Consider the following 22,993-nt stretch of genomic DNA (forward strand, 5'->3'; position numbering starts at 1 on the left):
CGGTCCAGATGAGAAAAGGGTGACGTGCCCCCTCAAGCCAATGTCTCCACACCGTCAAAGCCCTGACCACGGCTAACAGCTCCCGGTCCCCCACATCATAGTTGCGCTCCGCCGGGCTCAGTTTCTTAGAAAAGAATGCGCATGGGCGGAGCTTCGGAGGAACGCCCGAGCGCTGCGATAGCACAGCTCCTACCCCAGCTTCGGACGTGTCCACCTCCACTATGAATGGCAAAAAGGGGTCCGGATGCGCCAGGACAGGTGCATTGGTGAACAGAACCTTCAGACGATGGAAGGCTCTGTCCGCCTCTGCTGACCATCGTAGCCGCACCGGCCCCCCCTTCATCAGTGAGGTAATGGGAGCCGTCACCTGGCCAAAACCCCGGATAAACCTCCGATAATAATTAGCGAACCCCAAGAACCGCTGCACCTCCTTCACAGTGGTTGGGGTTGGCCAATTACGCACAGCCGTTACGCGGTCACACTCCACCTCCACCCCCGAGGTGGAAATGCGATATCCTAGAAATGAGACGGCTCTTTTGAAGAACTCACATTTCTCAGCCTTGACGTATAGGTCATGCTCCAGCAGCCGCCCAAGCACTCTACGAACCAGGGACACATGCTCGGCGCGTGTGGCGGAGCAGATCAGGATGTCATCAATGTACACCACCACACCCTGCCCGAGCATGTCCCGAAGAACCTCGTCTACAAAGGATTGGAAGACAGCGGGAGCGTTCTTTAACCCATACGGCATGACGAGGTACTCATAATGGCCCAATGTGGTACTAAATGCGGTTTTCCACTCGTCTCCATCTCGAATACGCACCAGGTTATACGCGCTCCTGAGATCTAATTTCGTGAAAAAGCGCGCCCCGTGAAATGACTCCACTGCCATAGCAATGAGAGGTAGCGGGTAACTGAAACCCACTGTGATAGCATTTAGACCTCTATAGTCAATGCACGGGCGCAGACCTCCCTCCTTCTTCTTCACGAAAAAAAGCTTGAGGAGACGGGGGACTTAGAGGGCCGAATGTATCCGTCTCAAGGATTCAGTGACGTATGTATCCATAGCCACTGTCTCCTCCTGAGACAGAGGATACACGTGACTCCTAGGAAGAACCGCGTCGGCCTGGAGGTTTATCGCACAATCCCCTCGTCGATGGGGGGGTAATAGAGTCGCCTTCGTCTTACTGAAGGCGATAGCCAAATGGGCATACTCTGAGGGAATGTGCACGGTGGAGACTTGGTCTGGACTCTCCACCGTAGTCGCACCGGTGGAAACTCCTATGCACCTACCTGAGCACTCCCTCGACCACCCCGTAAGAGCCCTCTGCCTCCACGAAATCTGAGGGTTGTGCGTGGCTAGCCAGGGGATTCCCAGTACCACCGGAAACGCTGGGGAGTCAATGAGGAACAGGCTGATACGCTCCTCATGACCTCCCACGACTGCATAACCAGTGGCACTGTGACCTCCCCTACTTGGCCTGACCCTAGCGGTCGACTATCTAGGGCGTGCACGGGGAAGGGGTGGTCCAGCTGAACCAGGGGAATCCCTAACCTCTTCGCTAACCCACGATCCATAAAACTCCCAGCTGCACCTGAATCGACTAGTGCCTTATACTGGAAGTGAGGGGAAAAATCAGGAAAACAAACGGAGATGTACATGTGGTCGACAGGGGGCTCTGGGTGTGGCTGGTGCGGACTCACCTGGGGGGTCGAAGTAGTGCTCTGCCTGCCCTCCGAACTCCGGGGGGGACCTCTCCAGCACCGGTCCACAGTGTGTCCTCTGCGCCCACAGCGGGTGCAGGAGAGACCCCCCCCCCCCCCTCCGGTCCTCCTCGACGCAGCCCCCCCTATCTCCATGGGCTGTGGAGCGGGAGGACTGGGAGGTGGAACGAACAGACCCCGACTGGAATGTCCCCGGGCAGCCAGCAGGTTGTCCAGTCTAATGGACAAATCCACCAGTTGGTCTAGGGTGGAGGCGTTGTCCCTACAAGCCAGCTCCCGGCGGACGTCCTTGCGAAGGCTACACCTATAGTGGTCTATCAGGGCCCGTTCATTCCACCCCGATCCAGCGGCGAGAGTCCGGAATTCCAGGGCGAAATCCTGAGCGCTCCACGTCTCCTGTCTCAAATGGAATAGACGCTCACCCGCCGCCCTGCCCTCCGGGGGATGATCGAAAACCGCCCGGAAGCGGCGGGTGAACTCAGGGTAGTCGCCCCGAGCCGAGTCTGGGCCATCCCAGACCGCATTGGCCCATTCCAGGGCTCGACCCGTGAGACAGGAGACGAGGACGCTCACCCTCTCTTCGTCGAGGGGGGGGGGCGGACGGTCGCCAGGTATAGTTCCAATTGGAGCAAGAACCCCTTACACCCAGCGGCCGTCCCATCTAACTCCCGGGGAGGAGTAATCCGGATACTGGTGGCGCCCGCTTCCGTGTGTGTGGGTAGGGGCGCAGGGTGAGGGACCGGAGCTGGCCCAGCTGGGGAAGCACCTCTCTCCCAGTTCTCCAACCGGGTCAACACCTGGTCCATGGCCGAGCCTAGGCGGTGGAGGAGGCTTCCGTGGTGAGAGACCTGCTCAGCCATGGACGGCGCTTCTGCTCCTGCTGACTCCATATGTGGTGCGGGATTCTGTCACGTATTCTCTTAGGAGCAGGAAAGGAGCAGAGTCAAATGCAGGAGACTGAGGTCCGGTAGATCAAAAGTTTATTTCCACCGTAGACAATAAGGCGTCCGAAAAAAAGCACAGGGTGCGCATAACACCCAAAACAGGAGAATCGTATGGAAACGTTTAACGCACGGGGCGCAGCCCGGCAAACACCATACAGAACAGTAACACGCTTAATATTAAGCCAGCGCTAACTAACACCTGTCCTCTAGCGACAGATAGACAATCCCGCACAAGAATCCCAACTGAAAATGCACACTAAATAACCCCCCACTAATTACAGACACAAAACAGGTGCGGGATAGACAGACAAAACCAAAAGACACAGAAACAATGATCGGTGGCAGCTAATAGGCCGGCGACGACGACCGCCGGGCGCCGCCCGACCGAGGAGGGGCGCCACCTTCGTTAGATACTGTGACAACTCCTTTTAGACAGCACCATGGGATCACTGAGAGTATGCTAGAAACCCCTGGATGACACAGCTTGATTGCAGTGAGAGATGCGGTTGTCACGCCCTGACCTTAGAGATCCCTTTTATTCTCTATTTGGTTAGGTCAGGGTGTGACTAGGGTGGGAAATCTATGTTTTCTATTTCTTTGTTGGCCGGGTATGGTTCTCAATCAGAGGCAGCTGTCTATCGTTGTCTCTGATTGGGGATCATACTTAGGCAGCCTTTTTTCCCACCTTTGTTTGTGGGATCTTGTTTTTGGTACTGTGCTGTATGCCCTACTGAAAGTTCCGTTTCCGTTTTGTATTTTATTTTGGTTTTATTTCGGTGTCCATCTAATAAAGAAAGATGTACGCTTACCACGCTGCACCTTGGTCTAATTCTTCCCTCAACGGACGTAACAGTGGTATGGCGGTCAGGCGTTCCACCAAGCCCAGGATGACATGATTACACAATTATCACAAATTTGTCTTCCCCTCAGTGTCGACTAAAAGACACAGTATAGCTGAGATCTGCACAACCAAACAGAATCACATTAAACCATAGTACACAGACATTAATCTCCTCATCATTGGTGTCATTATGTTTGAGTCAACATCATTAAAGCCACAGGCATCTTACAACGCCCCATGCTGTATGCTCTATAACTACAGACATAGAGTATATTCATGTTGTTATACAGATCACTGTTGCATAGGGATCAGCATAGACATTACAGAAGCTAAAGTGTGTTTGCTGTTACAGTGCCAATTAAAGGCAATGGTATTTTCTTTCGAGGAATAGATAAAAGAGAATAGTCTGAAATTGAACTAGAAAGTTGGCTGTCAGAAGTACTACAATGTAAACATACTTGTAATCCATCTGTCTGCATACTTCAAGACCAGTGGCAGTCAGTGTAATTTAAGATGAGGGAGGACTATTTCATTTCATGAGCTTGGTATTATTTCTATTACAGCATATTGGATGACTCTCATTCACATTTCATTCACCCAGTTCAATGTAACAGCGATAGGTTTAGGCTACTACATGATACTAGAATTGTTCCTATAACCATCATGAGATTGCAACAATGAATGAATTAAGTTTACAACGTAGATGCACACAGGTAAAGAAACCCATTTGAGTTGACACACAGTGACACATTTACCTTTATTTAACTAGGCAAGTCAGTTAAGAACAAATTCTTATTTTCAATAACAGCCTAGGAACAGCAGATTAACTGCCTTGTTCAGGGGCAGAATGACAGAGTTTTACCTTGTCAGCTCATTGATTTGATCTTGCAACCTTCATGGTTACTAGTCCAACGCTCTAACCACTAGGCTACCTGCCACACATGGACAGACTATGACAATACTGCCTTGTACACTCTTGCCTGCATCTAGTTGATATAGGGTGTAATCATTAGTCCAACAGTTGCAAATGAGAGTTTCTATTTGACAAATGCAGTTATGTTTATCCCTGTTTTGTTCCGTTTGCTTCCGTTTAAGAAAGGTGGAATGAATACACCCCTGATCACGCGTAAACACAGTTCACTTTCATAGCAGCCACATTGTATTCCTTTTCGCATCTATACCCTCTCCTCCTCTCATCTCCTCCCTTTGTTTGTGGACTTCAATGCACAACACATCAGCTTTAAGTGACCAGGCGAAATCACCTTTCCAAACTAAACCGCTGCACACAGCCTACATTGTTGTCACCATATTAGCTAAAAAGCTTACATTAGCCCAAAAGCTTACATTCACTTGGAAGACATCCAGTGTTGTGTTGGTAAGTCATAGCCAGCTAGCTAACATAGCATCCCTCTGTTTGAGCGGGGTGTTTCAGTAGACTAAACTAGCTAGCTGCATTTGCAAGCTAAGTAAGTGAAACTGAAAGTGAAAAAAATCTCTCTCTATTTCTCTCTTGCTTCTCCTTCATCTTGGAAAAACATAATTTGTTCAAAACTGATGAACTATTGTCTTTCTCTCTCTTTGAGTCAACTACTCACCACATTTTATACACTGCAGTTCTAGCTAGCTGTATCTTATGCTTTCAGTACTAGATTAATTCTCTGATCCTTTGATTAGGTGTACAACTCTGACAGGCTGGAGGAGGTCCTCCGGAAGTTGTCATAATTACTGTGTAAGTCTATGGAAGGACAATGAGCCTCCTAGGTTTTGTATTGAAGTCAATGTACCCAGAGGAGGACAGAAGCTAGCTGTCCTCCGGCTACACCATGGTGCTACCCTACAGAGTGCTTTTGAGGCTACTGTAGACCTTCTTTGCAAAATAGTGTTTTAATCAGTTATTTGGAGATGTGATTATATTTAGTATAGTTTTATCTAAAAATGATAACTTTTTAAATGTTTTACAATATTTTTTTATGAAATTAACTGAGGAGGATGGTCCTCCCCTACCTCCTCTGAGAAGCCTCCACTGTTCAAGACATGGCATATGGTGGTGTACTGAGATACCCAATGGGCTGGACGATTCTCTTCTCATCACTCATCTTGAAAAAACTCATACTAAAAACTTGGAAGTCAATCAACCCGCCATTATTGACACAATGGAAAAATCAAATGATTTATTTATTTATTATTTGAAAGGGAAAGGAATAGGGGGGATACATAGTCAGTTGTACAACTGAATGCCTTCAAAAATAGCATGGGCAACCAAGAAAAATAAATTCGAACAATTTAAGGCCAAGTGGCAAACAATAATGCAGGCACTAGGGATGGAGGTGTGAGCATGCGGGTCTGAGTAGATTAGATGTAGTCATTGTTTGTGTGTGTCTGTAAATTGTTGTTTGTATGTATACATTTGTATATGGAGTAATGGTATAGGCCTATGTTAGGAAATGTCCCTCTTATTAATTAACTGCAGTAACAGTGTACAGCCAGCCAGAATAAACATATTTGTTATATTGAAATTCATTGGCTGCCTTCCACTCAGTGACTCCTCAGCTTGATTATCTTAAGTGCTCGCAACTTAATTCTGCCTTCTTTACTGATCGATCCAGTTTAGATCTTTCTATTCTCCATGGAGGTGAAGACTTATTGTAGTCCATTTAGCTAATGACATCCTGCGGTAGAGAAATTACAGCATTGCTGTTTACAGTAAATGGGTCAATTAGCAGATACTGTAAATCCATTTTACAAGGCTCTTTTACGAAACGGGTGCATCTCACTGAGTAATTATGAGGTTGTATCCATTTCTTCACACTGTAACATTAACAGGAGGCACTGCTAGTGTACCTCCATTGTGTCTTCAGGATATTGATTTTGTCGTTTGTACTTTAGACACTGTTACCTTCAATAAACTACAGACTTCCATAAAATCATAACCATCTATTATTCCAATCCAGTCATGCTCAGAAGGTAATGTTCCTCCATTTCTGGTGCTCTGATTTGTTGCTCTGATTTGTTGCTCTGATTTGGTGCTCTGATTAGCGTGTTGACTTACACACTGACTTGTGAATAGTAGCTAACCTTTTACACTTCGATTCAAACTACTGAGTCGATTTGTCACATTCTCTATCTTCAAATTCCCCGTCATATATGAGCCAAGGCGCAGCGTGCCAGTAATTCCACATCTTTATTTGAAGAAAACCAAACCAAAACAAGTATAAGTATTTGATCACCTACCAACCAGTAAGAATTCCGGCTCTCACAGACCTGTTAGTTTTTCTTTAAGAAGCCCTCCTGTTCTCCACTCGTTACCTGTATTAACTGCACCTGTTTGAACTCGTTACCTGTATAAAAGACACCTGTCCACACACTCAATCAAACAGACTTCAACCTCTCCACAATGGCCAAGATCAGAGAGCTGTGTAAGGACATCAGGGATAAAATTGTAGACCTGCACAAGGCTGGGATGGGCTACAGGACAATAGGCAAGCAGCTTGGTGAGAAGGCAACAACTGTTGGCGCAATTATTAGAAAATGGAAGAAGTTCAAGATGACGGTCAATCACCCTCGGTCTGGGGCTCCATACAAGATCTCACCTCGTGGGGCATCAATGATCATGAGGAAGGTGAGGGATCAGCCCAGAACTACACGGCAGGACCTGGTCAATGACCTGAAGAGAGCTGGGACCACAGTATCAAAGAAAACCATTAGTAACACACTACGCCATCATGGATTAAAATCCTGCAGCGCACGCAAGGTCCCCCTGCTCAAGCCAGCGCATGTCCAGGCCCGTCTGAAGTTTGCCAATGACCATCTGGATGATCCAGAGGAGGAATGGGAGAAGGTCATGTGGTCTGATGAGACAAAAATAGAGCTTTTTGATCTAAACTCCACTCGCCGTGTTTGTAGGAAGAAGAAGGATGAGTACAACCCCAAGAACACCATCCCAACCGTGAAGCATGGAGGTGGAAACATCATTTTTTGGGGATGCTTTTCTGCAAAGGGGACAGGACGACTGCACCGTATTGAGGGGAGGATGGATGGGGCCATGTATCGTGAGATCTTGGCCAACAACCTCCTTCCCTCAGTAAGAGCATTGAAGATGGGTCGTGGCTGGGTCTTCCAGCATGACAACGACCCAAAACACACAGCCAGGGCAACTAAGGAGTGGCTCCGTAAGAAGCATCTCAAGGTCCTGGAGTGGCCTAGCCAGTCTCCAGACCTGAACCCAATAGAAAATCTTTGGAGGGAGCTGAAAGTCCGTATTGCCCAGCGACAGCCCCGACACCTGAAGGATCTGGAGAAGGTCTGTATGGAGGAATGGGCCAAAATCCCTGCTGCAGTGTGTGCAAACCTGGTCAAGAACTACAGGAAACGTATGATCTCTGTAATTGCAAACAAAGGTTTCTGTACCAAATATTAAGTTCTGATTTTCTGATGTATCAAATACTTATGTCATGCAATAAAATGCAAATTATTTACTTAAAAATCATACAATGTGATTTTCTGGATTTTGTTTTAGATTCCGTCTCTCACAGTTGAAGTGTACCTATGATAAAAAATTACAGACCTCTACATGCTTAGTAGGAAATCTAAAAGTAGGAAAACCTGCAAAATCGGCAGTGTATCAAATACTTGTTCTCCCCACTGTACATGTTCTCAAAAGGTCTTTAACAATAACTCTAAAAAGTTGGCACATGATTCCATGGCACATGGTTTATGAACTTATACACAAAATGACATCAGATTCAAAACGTAGAGTTTTTCAATTAAAATGATTAGAATGGTATATATACGGGGGATACAACCATCTCAGCTCTGCAGATTTTGCTGTGAAGAGACAGAATCATTAGATCATTTGTTTTGTTACTGTCCATATGTAGCTTGTTTTTGGTCACAGGTTCAGGAATGGAGCTAACTCTGCAAATAGCACTGCTGGGTAATTTGATAAGTCATAGTCAATTGATCAATAATTTAATAATACTCTTAGCAAAGATGTTTAATTTACAATCTGTAGAAACTATGGGAATAGAAATCAAAACTGGATGGTGTTCAGAGATTTGAGGGGAGCTGAAAGGAGGGACATGACAACAAACAACATAACTAATGTAAGATATACTGTGTTCGTAAAATGTATATAGGTTCAGAACTTTTGTGAAACATCACAGCACAGTTGAAAAATACATGGCAAATAGAAATCCAAACTGGATAGATGGAAGGTGTTGAGGGTAGCTGAAGGGTAGGACTAGGTTTTGTCGTGCCCTTTTCACAACTGTCCTGATGTGCTTGGACCATTTTAGTTTGTTGGTGATGTGGACGCCAAGGAACTTGAAGCTCTCAACCTGCTCCACGACAGCCCTGTCGATGAGAATGGGGGTGTGCTCGGTCCTCCTTTTCCTGTAGTCCACAATCATCTACTTTGTCTTGGTCACATTGAGGGAGAGGTTGTTGTCCTTGCACCACACGGTTAGGTCTCTGACCTCCTCCCCATAGGCTGTCTCATCGTTGTCGGTGATCAGGCCTACCTACCACTGTTGTGTCATCAGCAAACTTTATGATGGTGATGGAGTTGTGCCTGGGCGTGCAGTCATGGGTGAACAGGGAGTGCAGGAGTGGACTGAGCACGCACCCCTAAGAGGCTCCTGTGTTGAGAATCAGCGTGGCGGATGTGTTGTTACCTACCCTTACCACCTGGGGGCGGCCCGTCAGGAAGTTTAGGATCCAGTTGCAGAGGGAGGTGTTTAATCCCAGGGTACTTAGCTTAGTGATGAGCTTTGATGGCACTATGATGTTGAACACTGAGCTGTAGTCAATGAATAGCATTCTCACATAGGTGTTCCTTTCGTCCAGGGGGGAAAGGGCAGTGTGGAGTGCAATAGAAATTGCCTCATCTGTGGTTCTGTTGGTGCAGTATGCAAATTATGTGGGTCTAGGGTTTCTGGGATAATGGTGTTGATGTGAGCCATGACTAGCTTTTCAAAGCACTTCAAGCTACAGACGGGAGTGCTATGGGTCGGTAGTCATTTAGGCAGGTTACCTTAGTGTTCTTTGGCACAGGGACTATGGTAGTCTGCTTGTAACATGTTGGTATTACACAGTCAGACAGGGAGAGGTTGAAAATGTCAATGAAGACACTTGCCAGTTGGTCAGCGCATGATCGGAGTACACATCCTGGTAATCTGTCTGGCCCAGCAGCCTTGTGAATGTTGACCTGTTTAAAGGTCTTACTCACATTGGCTGCAGATGCTCTCAAGCATGTTTCAGTGTTACTTGCCTCAAAGCAAGCATAGAAGTTATTTAGCTCATCTGGTAGGCTAGTGTCAATGGGCAGCTCTCGGTTGTTCTTCCCTTTGTAGTCTGTAATAGTCTGCAAGCCCTGCCACATCCGAGCCGCTGTAGTACGATTCAATCTTAGTCCTGTATTGACACTTTGCATTTCCATTTTAGTCATTTAGCAGACGCTCTTATCCAGAGCAACTTACTGTAGTGAATGCATACATTTCATACATTTTGTTTTCCATACTGGTCCCCCGTGGGAATCAAACCCACAACCATGGCGTTGCAAACACCATGCTCTACCAACTGAGCCACACTTGTTTGATGGTTCGTCAGAGGGCATAGTTATGGTCAGATTTGCCAAATGGTTGGCAAGGGAGAGATTTGTACGCATCTCTGTGTGTGGAGTAAAGGTGGTCAAGAATTTTTCCCCCTTTGGTTGCACATTTAACATGCTAATAGAAATTTGGTAAAACTGATTTAAATTTCCCTGCATTAAAGTCACCGGCCACCAGGAGCAGCACCTCTGGGTGAGCATTTTCATGTTTGCTTATGGCGTCAGGCAAGTCAGTTAAGAACAAATTCTTATTTTCAATGACAGCCTAGGAACAGTGGGTTAACTGCCTTGTTCAGGGGCAGAATGACAGATTTTGACCGTGTCAGCTCGGGGATTTGATCTTGCAACCTTCTGGTTACTAGTTCAACACTCTAACCACTAGGCTATCTGTCACTCTGTGGTGGTATGTAGACAGCTACAAAAAGTACAGATGAAAACTCTCTAGGTAGATAGTGTGGTCTACAGCTTATCATGAGATATTCTACCTCAGGCGAGCAAAACTTTGAGACTTCCTTAGATATCATGCACCAGCTGTTGTTTACATAAATGCATAGGTCCCCGCCCCGTGTCTCACCAGAGGCTCTTGTTCTGTCTTGCCGATAGAGTGTATAACCCGCCAGCTGTATGTTCTTAATGTCGTCGTTCAGCCACAACTCGGTAAAACATAAGATATTACAGTTTTTAATGTCCCGTTTGTAGGATATAGGTGCTTTCAGTTCGTTCCATTTATTTTTCAGCGATTGAACGTTAGCTAGCAGAATGGAAGGCAAGGGCAGATTAGCCACTCGTTGCCTGATCCTTGCAAGGCACCCAAATCTTTTTCCTCTAAATCTCAGTTTCCTTCTCCAGCGAATCACGGGGATCGGGGCCTGGTCGGGTGTCTGCAGTATGTGCCTCGTGTCTGACTCACTGAAGAACTCCTTGTCCAATTTGAGGTGAATAATCCCAGTTCTGATGCCCAGAAGCTCTTTTCGGTCATAAGAGACGGTAGCAGCAACATTATGTACAAAACAAGTTACGAACAACACGAAAAAAACAAACACAATAGCATGATTGGTTGAAAGTCGATAAGAAGGCAGCCCTACCCTCCGGCGCCATCATAAAGGAACAAGAGTAGCGTCTGAACATAACACAGAAACAATACTGCCTGATGGGTGATAACAAAGGAGTGCTAGATATTAGGGGAGAGTAATCAGGGAAGTGATGAAGTCCAGGTGTGTCTAATGATGAGGCGAAGGTGCGCGTAATGAAGGTTGCCAGGTGAGCGAAATGATGGATCCCAGGACCGGTGGTTAGTAGACCAGCGACGTCGAGCGTCGGAGGGGAGGAGCGGGAGTAGAAGTGACAGGAGGGGTGGTAGGGTTAGGGGAAAATAATTAAGGACATTTTATTTTAAAAAGAATAATAATTGCTGCACTGTTTCTCTGTCCATTTCACTCTCCTGTGAGTCAATGCCTCAGTGACGTTACCGGTTGTCTATAATAACAGTATGCATCTTGAAGCTGCTGTCACAGTTAACATACCTGTAGTCATATTGTGAGGTAAAATTCTCCAGGTAACAGTGTATGTCTGATTGCGTAACAGAGGGAAATAAATAATTCACCTCTACACTATCCTGTAGCGATAAAAAAGTAAGAAGAGATCTTGTTGACATTGTTTCTGGATTGTGCTACTCCTCAGTAGATACCATGGAATGATATAGCATGCACCATGTTGTATTATATCTTTAGTCGCCCACGTTCAATCCAAAGCCTAGATTGCCAAAGCCATATTTCGTTGGAGAAAAGTAATCTCTCATATGAGACAGCACCATCAAATGGGATGGGATGGTTACCTCAGAGGAACAGAGATGAGATCAATGAGATGAGCTCTATTTCATGGCTAAGATGAGTTCGATGGGAAAGAAAGACGATAGTTGCACATGAATTACCCCTATAAATGAGGATACAGGCCATTACATAGATACGAGGAATTCATCCCTGAAACAGTTAGGACCTGTTGACTGTCAGCTGACAAATTATAATGGATGCGTCAGTGGTAAAGCATCTGCAGCACAAGAAATATAGAAAGATGAAGAATGGAGGGACAGAGGGATGGAGAGATGGAGGTTTGAAGGAATGGAAGAATGGAGGGATGGAGGGTTGGAAGGCTGGAGGGATGTAGGGATGAAGGGCTGGGGGATGGAGGGATGGTGGGCTGGGGGATGGAGGGCTGGGGGATTGGGGGATGGAGGGATGGTGGGCTGGGGGATGGAGGGATGGAGGGCTGGGGGATATAGGTATGGGGGATGGAGGGATGAAGGGCTGGAGGGCTGGGGGATGAAGGGCTGGAGGGATGAAGGGCTGGAGGGCTGGGGGATGGAGGGCTGGAGGGCTGGGGGATGGAGGAATGGGGGATGGAGGGATGGGGGATGGAGGGATGGGAGATGGAGGGATGGGAGAGGGAGGGATAGAGGGCTGGGGGATGGAGTGATGGAGGGATGGAGGGCTGGGGGATGGAGGGATGTAGGGCTGGGGGATGGAGGGCTGGGGTGGAGGGATGGAGGGCTGGGGGATGGAGGGATGGAGAGCTGGGGGATGGAGGGATGTAGGGCTGGGGGATGGAGGGCTGGGGGTGGAGGGATGGGGGATAGAGGGATGGGGGATAGAGGGATGGCGGATGGAGGGATGGAGGGATGGAGGGATGGAGGGCTGGGGGATGGAGGGCTGGTGGATGGAGGGATGGAGGGCTGGGGGATGGAGGGATGGAGGGCTGGGGGATGGGGGATGGAGGGATAGAGGGATGGAGGGCTGGGGGACGGAGGGATGGAGCTCTGGGGGATAGAGGGATGGATGGGACGGGAGAGATGAAGCAGAGTCTTATTATAAACTGAGTCACTACTATGGTATGAAAACAGCCAGGTTAATGAACAAAGTCTCAGCTCCCTGGATGGGATACATTTCACCACCAGGGTGAAGTAAGGACAACACCTGTGATGGCTGTTGTTGTTGCAGAAGATTATGATGATGGGAGAATTATGAAACACAGAATGAGGGCTATTTGTAATACAGATGACGGAAAAACAGACCTATAGTATGCAATGCGCGTTGAACTGTATATGACGTACATTCTGCACATGACTCCAATGCAACACAATGCACACGTCAGTATACATCCATATGTAGTTCTGTCCTTGAGATGTTCGTGTCTATTCATGTTCTGTATTATGTCATGTTTCACGTTTTGTGTGGACCCCAGGAAGAGTAGCTGCTGCTTTTGCAACAGCTAATGGGGATCCTAATAAGATACCAAATATCAATATCAATATCATGCTACAATATTCCCCACTGGATATATTAAAAGCTGATAAACCTGTTATCATTACTATAATACAATTCATTCGGTGGTGTAAAAAAAAAGAACAGCCTTATTAAGCAGAGCTCCTTACGGGGTTGAAATGAATTGATACTTGTGAAAACAAACCGGAGCCTCCTCTCCCAGAAGAGGAACTGAAAAGAGAGGTCAATGTAGTGGGAGAACAAGCACGTCAATTAGGGAAGACAAGCAGGCGTGAAGCTCTGCAACTCAGAGTCTGTCTTCACAGAGACCCAGGAGACTACATTGCCTTTAACAATGCACAAAGGAGCTAATAAGGCAATAACATGTGGGCCTTGTGAGTTGTGTCTGCAATCTGTTGACAAGAGGTCAGAGTAACTGTCGCCATCTTTACGACAGAATATATTTTACGTGCAAATCACTACCCCACAAAGCCAATACACAACACTGATATAGAAGCTCTACTATCGATAAGGATTGTAAACCTCTTTCCATCCCTTGATTTGGTTTAATGTATCCCAGAAAAACTTTTCATTACTTTTATGCTCAGTCCCATTATATTTCAGAAATATTATTAACAATGTCAATCACTGCACTTTTTATTCACCCCGACACAGAATATGCATTAAACCTCAAAATAACTGAAACAATAAAATAACAGTGCTATGAAAATATCTTTATTCTTTATTCATGCATAAATGTAAATATAACAGAATAGTTATCCCAGTGGGCGATGTGTGGCTCTGTGACATGTGATTTAGCTGTGTAGGGTGTAGTATCTTGGAGAGACCATGCGGGAGCTTGATTAAATTGGGGACAACAAGCTAATGGAGATGCTGTCTAAATCACATTGGCAGAGCTGGACGTGGACCTGGCTACAGAAATACACTGAAAATACTCTAGATCAGTATTCCTAACTCACAGACTAGTGCAACACATATAGGCCTATGTTACTGAAACATATGTACCTATATGTGCCATTATTAAAGTCATTATTGATCTGAAACCAATTAACATTTTATTGGTGACATCAGTATGAAATATGAAAAAAGGATGTCTTTATAAGTTCAATGGAGAATACTAGAACGTTTGGTATAGACTACGTTCTCTGTATCGTTGGTACTCATTTGTTGTGTTTAGAGAGTAAGAATTAATAAACAATATCAACATGGTCCTGGATGTGGTTGTGGTATGTAAAATAGCCTTTTGCTTTTGTCCTGGAAAGATCAGTGTATAAACACTATATACCTTTTCTTAACTGTGGATGAATGCGTTTTTTGTTCTGTAACCATTAGGTCAAATTCAATTAAAGAATATTTGGTATATAATGTGGAACACTGCATTGTGATCAAGGCTATGTTGATGATCTGAGCATATATGTTGGAAATGAAGGAAATGTTAATCTACCATAAGAAACTGCTCATGTTGGTAATGTTAAGTGTCATTTACCATAAGAAACTGCTCATGTTGGTAATGTTAAGTGTCATTTACCATAAGAAACTGCTCATGTTGGTAATGTTAAGTGTCATTTACCATAAGAAACTGCTCATGTTGGTAATGTTAAGTGTCATTTACCATAAGAAACTGCTCATGTTGGTAATGCTAAGTGTCATTTACCATAAGAAACTGCTCATGTTGGAAATGTTAAACGTAGTGTACCGTCAGCTCTGTCTGCTCTTTACGATTCAAATCCCTTAGAGTCGATTGATCTGTGCTACAAACGAATAAGTCACCACCATCGACAGATAAACATGACAGGCTCTACGACAGCCACAAGCTGAACTCTCTGTCGCAGACGTCCTCATTTCAAAGAGGTCTTCTCACAAAACTGACTGTCCAGACCGAACAGTCAGAGCTACAAACTAACACGAAGGTGTCGGTTGTTCTGCAGTAAGACACACACAAGCTTCAGGGGAGTAGTCTGAAGGTAACCCAATACCGGGCTGTAAAAATGGCAAAATGTGCCACTAATAACATGACCAGATTGCCAGATATAGAACAGTCACTTCAAAACCTTATTCCTTATTATTTATTTTTTGACTGTCTGTTTTGTGATATACAAATGTGGCATTCAATGTATTTCTATGGGCTATAGCAGTAAAGACTAAATTCTATGTTTCACCAAATCATTTTGAATATATTTTTTTATACCTACAGACTCCTAAAATTCTAAAGCAAATGGCTAAATGATCCATTTTATGACCATCTTAAAACAATTCCATATGTTAGCTTTGTAGATATTGTGATCTAAGGGCTTAGATAGATCATTGCAGAATAAAACAAGTACACCGACCCATATGTATCTAAAATACATTTTAATCTTGCTTAGATTCACAATTGTTACAATATTTAGATTCTTCTATATTTTTCCTTCCACTCTTTAAACATACTGTACAATTAATGAAATGTGAAGAAGTGGTCTACATCAAGGCACAAGACACAGCCATGGTCAGGGAAGCTTGTGGGGGCGGAGCTTGATGTAGTCTCCGCCCCCCTGCAGTGTGCTGCTGACTCAGGATCAAACTGTACATGTGCTCTAAGCCAAAACGGGACAGAACCAACTGGCTTGTACAGGGTAATGATCTGGTGAAAATAGACATAACAGAAGTTTGTTCTTTATTTTTTGTTGCAATGTTTTCTAGGTTGTTGTATCTCCTCATGGTCATAGAGCAAAAATGAATATCGGTAACACAGAGTATGCAAGAGGTATGCAGGAAATCAGTCCTGTAGTTTGAAGGTTGTTTTTTTAAAACAGTGAAGAGTTGTCATTTCCAGATGTCTGTAGTTGGTTCAGGACAGGATGTATTGTTGTCTCACTAAAGGGCACATACTCTGCAGGGAGACAAAATGGAAGGAAATGACTGGTTCTCCTCCTTTCTACAAAACTCTAACTCCCAACTTGTATTCATCCATAAGACATAGACCAAATTTGAAGGCCGGCAAAGTTACAAAGAGACTGTCTGAAGAGTACTGAAGTAGAATAGATGTGGAAAGACAGAGGCTGGGGAAAGAGCATTAGAGATACAGTAGAGACAGACAGAGGTTGACAGTCAGAGGCACAGCAGTGGGAAGAGAGAGGAGTGTAGAATGTTGTCATACCATATTCCTGAGGACTGTTGACACATTCACATAGGTGCTGTCATGGGGCTGTCTCTCCTTCGTCGTCCGAACGCCTTGGCGCCCACGTTGGTGGGGACAAAGTTAGTGTTGCCCATTCCTCCTGATCTGTTCAGGAAGTCAGCCAGGCGGTGGGTGACACATGTGGCAGTATTGCACGCACGCTTCTGTGCTGTAACGCTGCTTTTAGGAAGAGAAAGGATAGGTCATACAAACCTCTCCTAAATTCAGGATTTATTACAAAGATACAAATCTATGAATTACAATAAAAAGTACAAAGGTAATACATTACTGTTTGCTGGAGAAAATGTATAATATATATATCATCAAATTGAAAATAAAGACATTCAATGATCTAAACAATGAGATTCAGCTCAAATTAGTTATTCAACTTACCTCAAATGTATTGTGAATTTACGTTTACATAGCAAATACACTCTGACTTATATTGTTCAAACTGTTGTGAACTATTAAATATGTTAAAAGGCTTTGTTTCACTTGAATAATTAAGAAGGAAAATATGTTCTGGCATAAAAAAATATGTTTATTAAACAAGAACCCTAGTCATGGTTGAAAGAAGCATTGATTAAGATTTTTGTTTTGATTAACACTTTTTATATATTGTGAATGATCTGTATAGTAAAGGGATATCATACACCTTAAGATAGGGAAGTGAATCTAAATCATTATTCACTTTCTAAATCTAAAGGATTGGACTCTGCTTTGTACTTATATATTTTATTCTCTGTCAAAAAAAGGGTATTTTAACAAAAGAAAAAGAGAGCAGGGACATTGCGGGACATCAAGGTTTCTCTGCAGTCGGTCAAGCAAGCAAGATCCACATGCATCAGCAATCATCAGGCTAGGCTGGAACAGAGGGAGGTTAACTTGGGCTGATGGAGGGGAGTACCGCTCAGATTCCATCATATGAGTCTCCATAGCTTGCATAGCGGTTGCTCTCAGGCAGGCTGCGTTTCTTGCCAGGCGTGCCACTTCCCGTGTTGGTGCGGGGGTACGTCTGCAATTTGTGCAGCTCTTGGGACAGTTTGCCCAGCACACAGGTGCTGAGGTTGGAGCAACGCTTGGACATGGGTCTATCCAGGCTAGAGAGAGAGAGAGACAAACATGCAGAAACAGGCTCATAGTAACCATGGCATGCAGATGCATCCTGCTGTTATCTACATGCTACAGTAATAACACTGTATTCCAACATCATGCATTTCAAAGTCAGTTTTTACTTGCATTTATATAAAAATAACAATTTAAAGCCATGCTATCAAGTCCAACACAGGCAATTGATAATAGTCTATAGCTATAATGACCTCAGTTACTTAGGCTCATGCGGCAATCCTGTTTATAGCGTCGTAGTTAAATTATAACAAACAGCACCACTGCTGTCATGCATCCCATTCCTCTTGCACTAATTCCCATGCTTTCTTCCATTCTTTAGGGTTATTTATCATTTAGCATTCCGCAACAGGCTTTCTCATAAACAATGCTTAAATAATGAATACATAAAAATGAAGTGTTCCAAAAACCCATGCATAGATAATCACAGAGAATATATGTTTTAACTATAGATTTCCCTGTTGATGGTTGGGCGATGTCCATACCTCTGTGTCTTTAATAAATACCCATAGCTCTGACTGCTATAGGAGGCAGCAAAGGACTGGCCACATATTAGACATTTGGGGTTATATGTTTTCTTGAATAATAGGAACATGTGTCATCCATACAGTATACACCAAGTAAACCTAGAGAAAATGAAAAATAATTTTGTTAAAAACAAGTTGTGGAGATGAGGAGAGCTGTACCTACCTATTTCCTTCATTGGCTTGTTGCTCCAGTTCCTCTGAAGTCATTTGAACAAACTCCTTGACGATGGCGTTGAGTAGCCTTCGGGCTTCATAGTCAGTTAGCGTGACTTGGTCTGTCATGGACTCTAAACCAGTTCTGAAAACACATAGGCTATTAGGTTGATCACTTGATGAACTGCACCAGCACTGGGTTAAAAATAGTATGACGTAGGTTATGTGAGTTTGCTCCAGCTAAAAGCCATTGACTCATGCTTTAAGGGATACGAGCCAAACTCAAAACAATCTGCTAAAAGTGTTCCTTTTAAAAAGCTGACAGGTAGCCAACTTAGAGCTTTATGACAAAATCAATATTGTAGTAAGAATGGTGACCAAGGTCTCTCTATCCGGAATATTGAACACCCATGCATTCTACAACCATTTGGAAATATTCTACATGCAATAGCAATCATCTTAGCCTATTGCTGTGGCATTAAGTTGGATTGTTTCCAAATGGATAGAAGTGGTTAGGAAGTTATACATAGAATGGCTTTATGATTCACCGGATTGATTAGATTACGATATCGTAATCCAATTGCATCGTTTTACTGAAAAGAGGGCATTTAATGTAAAGTAATGTATGGATTTCTGTAATCACATCATGTTATCTGAAAACCAAATAATCTAAATTAGCATACATAAGATTTATGTGGCTGCCAAGATACCTCTTTAGAAAATTATCAATGAAATAACAGCAATTACTATTAGAAAGATGGAAGTATCCCAACGGATCTATGGCGTTTCCTTTTGGGATTGCTATAAATGAACATCCCTGTATTCTATACATACATTTCAGTGACTGACTGGACATTGCAGTTTATAAAACATGCTTTGATCCTCACCTGGCTGGAGCTGCATGTGAGCTGTACATCTGACAAATGACCAGGAAATAGGCAATGAGGAGGGCAGAGAGCTTCATCATAACCATGGTCCCTGCTGTAAAACACAACCACAACCACTGAAACTTGGTTTTAAAAACATTCACATTTGTCTCAAAGCAGAATAAAACAAGCATTTCATCCGGATGAAAACAAACATCTTCGTATGTCCCTACACATGACTTATCGCATGTAAGCTCCATCCATCTCAGTTTCAGTTCAGTTTCCCACTGTTCTACTGGGAGTGAAGAAGCTCCCCATCTCACACTCCCTGTCCCAATGCATTCTCTTCCCTTCTGCGATGAGACAGTCCTACCAAAGTCCCTAGTTCCCTGCTATCAGAGTGAGCCATCTAGTCTCAGTGCTCCCCTCTAACTGAAGAGAAAAACTGGGCTTGGAGACGCAGTACCAGACATTGAGGAGGAAGGCATTAGTGATACTATCTAGATTAGGAGTTGGAGCCCCAGCTAACCAGCCAGTGGCTCCCACAGGAGCCCATGCATTAGTGGAATAGCTGTAGTCTAAACCCAGCTGTAGTCTAAACTCACAATCACCTCATCTACCCTTGAAAAGCCATCTGAACTGCATTTCTCAGCAGCATCTCACAGAGGGTCAATGGCCTAGGCAAAGTTTATGCCATCTCATTATGTCCCCTCTATCATCACTGGAACACTCTGCAGATTTAGCAGAATATCTAATAGCCACAGAAATGACATCCCATCCATGCTAACCCAATGCATCATGTACACAGAAAAGTGGTTGAAATTCTCTGCTTACCGTGATTGGTTGTTTTCGTGGACGAAGATGGAATGAGTTGAGGTACTTCAAGTTTTAGACCAACTTGTGAATCTGTTGCACCCTGCTACAATACGCTGTCTTATATATCTACCACTTGGGTTTCTGTACTGGCTAAGTAGTTGTTTAATTATCTCATTTTAGCCAATCAGAGCGTTCAGCCCCATCCACTAGCCAATCAGGTACCGTCCAGCGGTTACAACAAACCAGTAAAGACGATAGAACACAAATGACGTCATTGTTCTGTCACAAAATGCTCCATTCACAAAAATCTGCCATTCATTTGCACCATTTGATATCATAATTTGCATTGAGGACAGGGCCAAATCAGACTGGCAGATACTGAAATCATCCCAAAATAGTTCTAAATATTTTAAAGGTCCCAACAATGTTCCATTGCTTTATATTTTTGAGGAATCAAGTGAATAAGACATCCTCGTTGGACTTGCTGGCAGAGCCACCTACTGTACAAACAGACACATTGCAGCTCTCCAACTCTTGAGACACATTTGTTGTGTACTACACCGTGCTTTGTTTTCCCAACTCCGGTCCTCCAGTTATCCAACAGCACACATTTTTGTTGTAGCCCCGGACAAAAACACCTGATTCAACTTGTCAAGGGCTTGATGATTAGTTGACAAGTAGAATCAGGTGTGCTTGTCCTGGGCCACAACAAAAATATGTACTGTTGGGGGTACTCAAGGACAGGAGATGGGAAACGCTGTACTACAGAATTATCAGGCAACGATCATGTGTTGTTATATTAATGTAAAATATACATGTTTGGGTTATATGATAACAACTGTTATAATATTTTAATTGATTATATTGAAACATAATTGTTGAGTTGGTCAGGCTGTTTAATTTTGATTGCCAGAATGACCAGATTATCAGAATATACAGCACGCTTAGGACTTTTCTACATCCAAAAATGGATGACATGTGTAACATTTTAGACATTATAAATTCAAAGATGTTGGCAGTTTAAACTATCTCTGTGAAATGCTTGGACCTTAGTCTTGTGGTATTTTTGGAACAATGACATAGTTAATACTTCATATTCCATAATCAATTCCCATCCCCTTCCCCATACAGCACACTACTGACTCCTCAGTGACCGGCTCTTTTCAGGGAATCAATGGTGTGGCTGACAATAGTCGGCCCAATTTCTCAGACCCAATTACAGAGCTGTTGGTCTCTGGGCATCATCTTGTTCCCCTTACTTTACATTATTGGGTAAGGTATCGTAAAGCATCCTGCCCAAGAGTCTTCTTTTGCGTCACGGAGGAACCCCATTAGTGTGGATGAGGCTTTTAGTGCTATTGAACAGAGTGCGGGGCCTATGACGGAACCACTAAATCAGGGAAATTGGACAGAGCCGGGGTCCACCCCCCTCGGTGCTCCCGGAGACAGCGGAAACTGTGGTTGTGTAGGCGTACAGGCTTGCCTGACTATAATGAATTGCCACTTCCGAATAAAGGCCTAACTATATGTGAACAGATGCAGCATGACCACATATCTATGGATCATCTCAGTCCCTACTTCAACTTTCTGTTCCCCGTTTCTAACTTTCAATTCAATACAGTAACCTTTCCAATCTATTTTGGTCAGAGCATCTCATGGTGCATCAACCTGGTGTAAGTTATATCAGGAGACAGATAATCATTGTCTTATCTGAACAGGGAGGGAGGGAACACTGACATGTGACATGATGCACTGTACTGTAAATAAGCTTAGCTGTATCTATTGAAAGGGTGTTGAGATGACAGAAACACATTCATTACGCCTGCTAAATCAATACCACACTATGGTAATGGAATACAATATCAATGCCAAAATAGGAAAGATAATTTCAATGTCAAAGAATGAGACTGTATCATATGTGTCTGAATGCAAACATTAATGGCACTCAATGCATACTGTAGGGCAGGCTAAGCATCTCCCACAAAAAGTAGGGAATTGACAGAATGTTTGATTACATGGAATAAAGACTGGAGTGTGACACAAGCTTCCGCCACTTGATGCTCTCCATTGAAAGTTTGACCACCTGGAGACTGTGGTGACACAGGGATTACAGACTTAAACATGTACACTTGACCTGGCTGTCCTGTCAGGGCTTCGCTAGGGAATTGGATGGATGTTATCTAGAATCCACTTTGAAATGCAACTTACCTCATCTCTGGCGGAAACAAGAACGTTTGCACTGTGCATCCTTGCTGGGACATTAAGGAAATGAGATGTAATCACAGAGCCTAGGTTACCCATCAATCAAAGCTCCTCTGTTCTGTGTGATCACACTGCAGGATGCTGCCACCTCTCTAACCTGGCCTGGCCATGGCAGCTCTCTCTCTCTCTGCATGGGGCTGGGCAGGCTCTCTTCTCCTGTGGCATAATGAGGAGAACCCAGTTAAACACCTGTGCTAAAATTATACTTGTGAGATCCAAACAGCAGATTTTTATATTTGTATTAATAATATATAGATTTATGAAATTACATTATTGTTTGTGTCATTGTGAGTCATGGGTGCATAGTCCTATGGGAGTAGCTGACTAGAGCTGGCTTGTGCACAATAGAAGACAATAGAAGTCAATAGATAACAATAGAATATAACAGAAGACAATAGTAGACACTACAATATAACAGAAGACAATAGAAGACAATATAATATAACAGAAGACAATAGAAGACAATAGATGACAATGGAACATAACATATTAAAATAGAATACAATAGAAGACAATAGAATATAACAGAAGACATTATACAACGGGTGGGCCTAATCCTGAATGCTGATTGGTTAAAACCGCATTACAGCCGGTGTCTATTTCACAAGTTACCACCCGCTAAATCTATGACGTTAAAATGCCTATTTACTCGGTTCCATCTGACTGCACAATCCACTGTCTCATCAGCCCAG

The 22,993-nt window shown here is 44.0% G+C and overlaps 1 protein-coding gene across 3 annotated transcripts; it reads right to left on the reverse strand.

The window, feature by feature from the left end:
• Positions 1–15,728: 15,728 nt before the first annotated feature.
• Positions 15,729–20,161, reverse strand: LOC106562334 (calcitonin-1). 3 transcript variants are annotated; one of them, XM_014127152.3, is made up of 5 exons: positions 20,058–20,161; positions 19,245–19,338; positions 18,368–18,502; positions 16,532–16,729; positions 15,729–16,264 (listed from the first exon to the last, which is right to left on the reverse strand). In XM_014127152.3, the coding sequence occupies exons 2-4, from the start codon at positions 19,328–19,330 to the stop codon at positions 16,558–16,560; spliced, it is 393 nt and encodes a 130-aa protein (XP_013982627.1). In that variant the 5' UTR covers positions 19,331–19,338; positions 20,058–20,161; the 3' UTR covers positions 15,729–16,264; positions 16,532–16,557. The 3 variants fall into 3 exon arrangements, with proteins under 3 accessions (XP_013982627.1, XP_013982623.1, XP_013982624.1); XM_014127148.3 differs by lacking the exons at positions 15,729–16,264; positions 16,532–16,729 and adding an exon at positions 17,073–17,652 and having other exon boundaries at positions 20,058–20,147; XM_014127149.3 differs by lacking the exons at positions 15,729–16,264; positions 16,532–16,729 and adding an exon at positions 17,073–17,652 and having other exon boundaries at positions 19,245–19,360; positions 20,058–20,138.
• Between the last annotated feature and the right edge of the window lie 2,832 nt (positions 20,162–22,993).

The sequence above is a fragment of the Salmo salar genome, chromosome 11 (assembly GCF_965601325.2).
Source record: "Salmo salar chromosome 11, fSalSal1, whole genome shotgun sequence".
NCBI lineage: Eukaryota > Metazoa > Chordata > Actinopteri > Salmoniformes > Salmonidae > Salmo > Salmo salar.

Excerpts from the sequence above, each read along its gene's own strand:
- LOC106562334 (XM_014127148.3), bottom strand. The coding sequence starts at position 19,330 with ATGGTTATGATGAAGCTCTCTGCCCTCCTCATTGCCTATTTCCTGGTC. Across the intron at positions 18,503-19,244 it reads TCACATGCAGCTCCAGCCAG|AACTGGTTTAGAGTCCATGA; the intron begins GTGAGGATCAAA and ends ATGTGTTTTCAG. Across the intron at positions 17,653-18,367 it reads CAAGCCAATGAAGGAAATAG|CCTGGATAGACCCATGTCCA; the intron begins GTAGGTACAGCT and ends CTCTCTCTCTAG.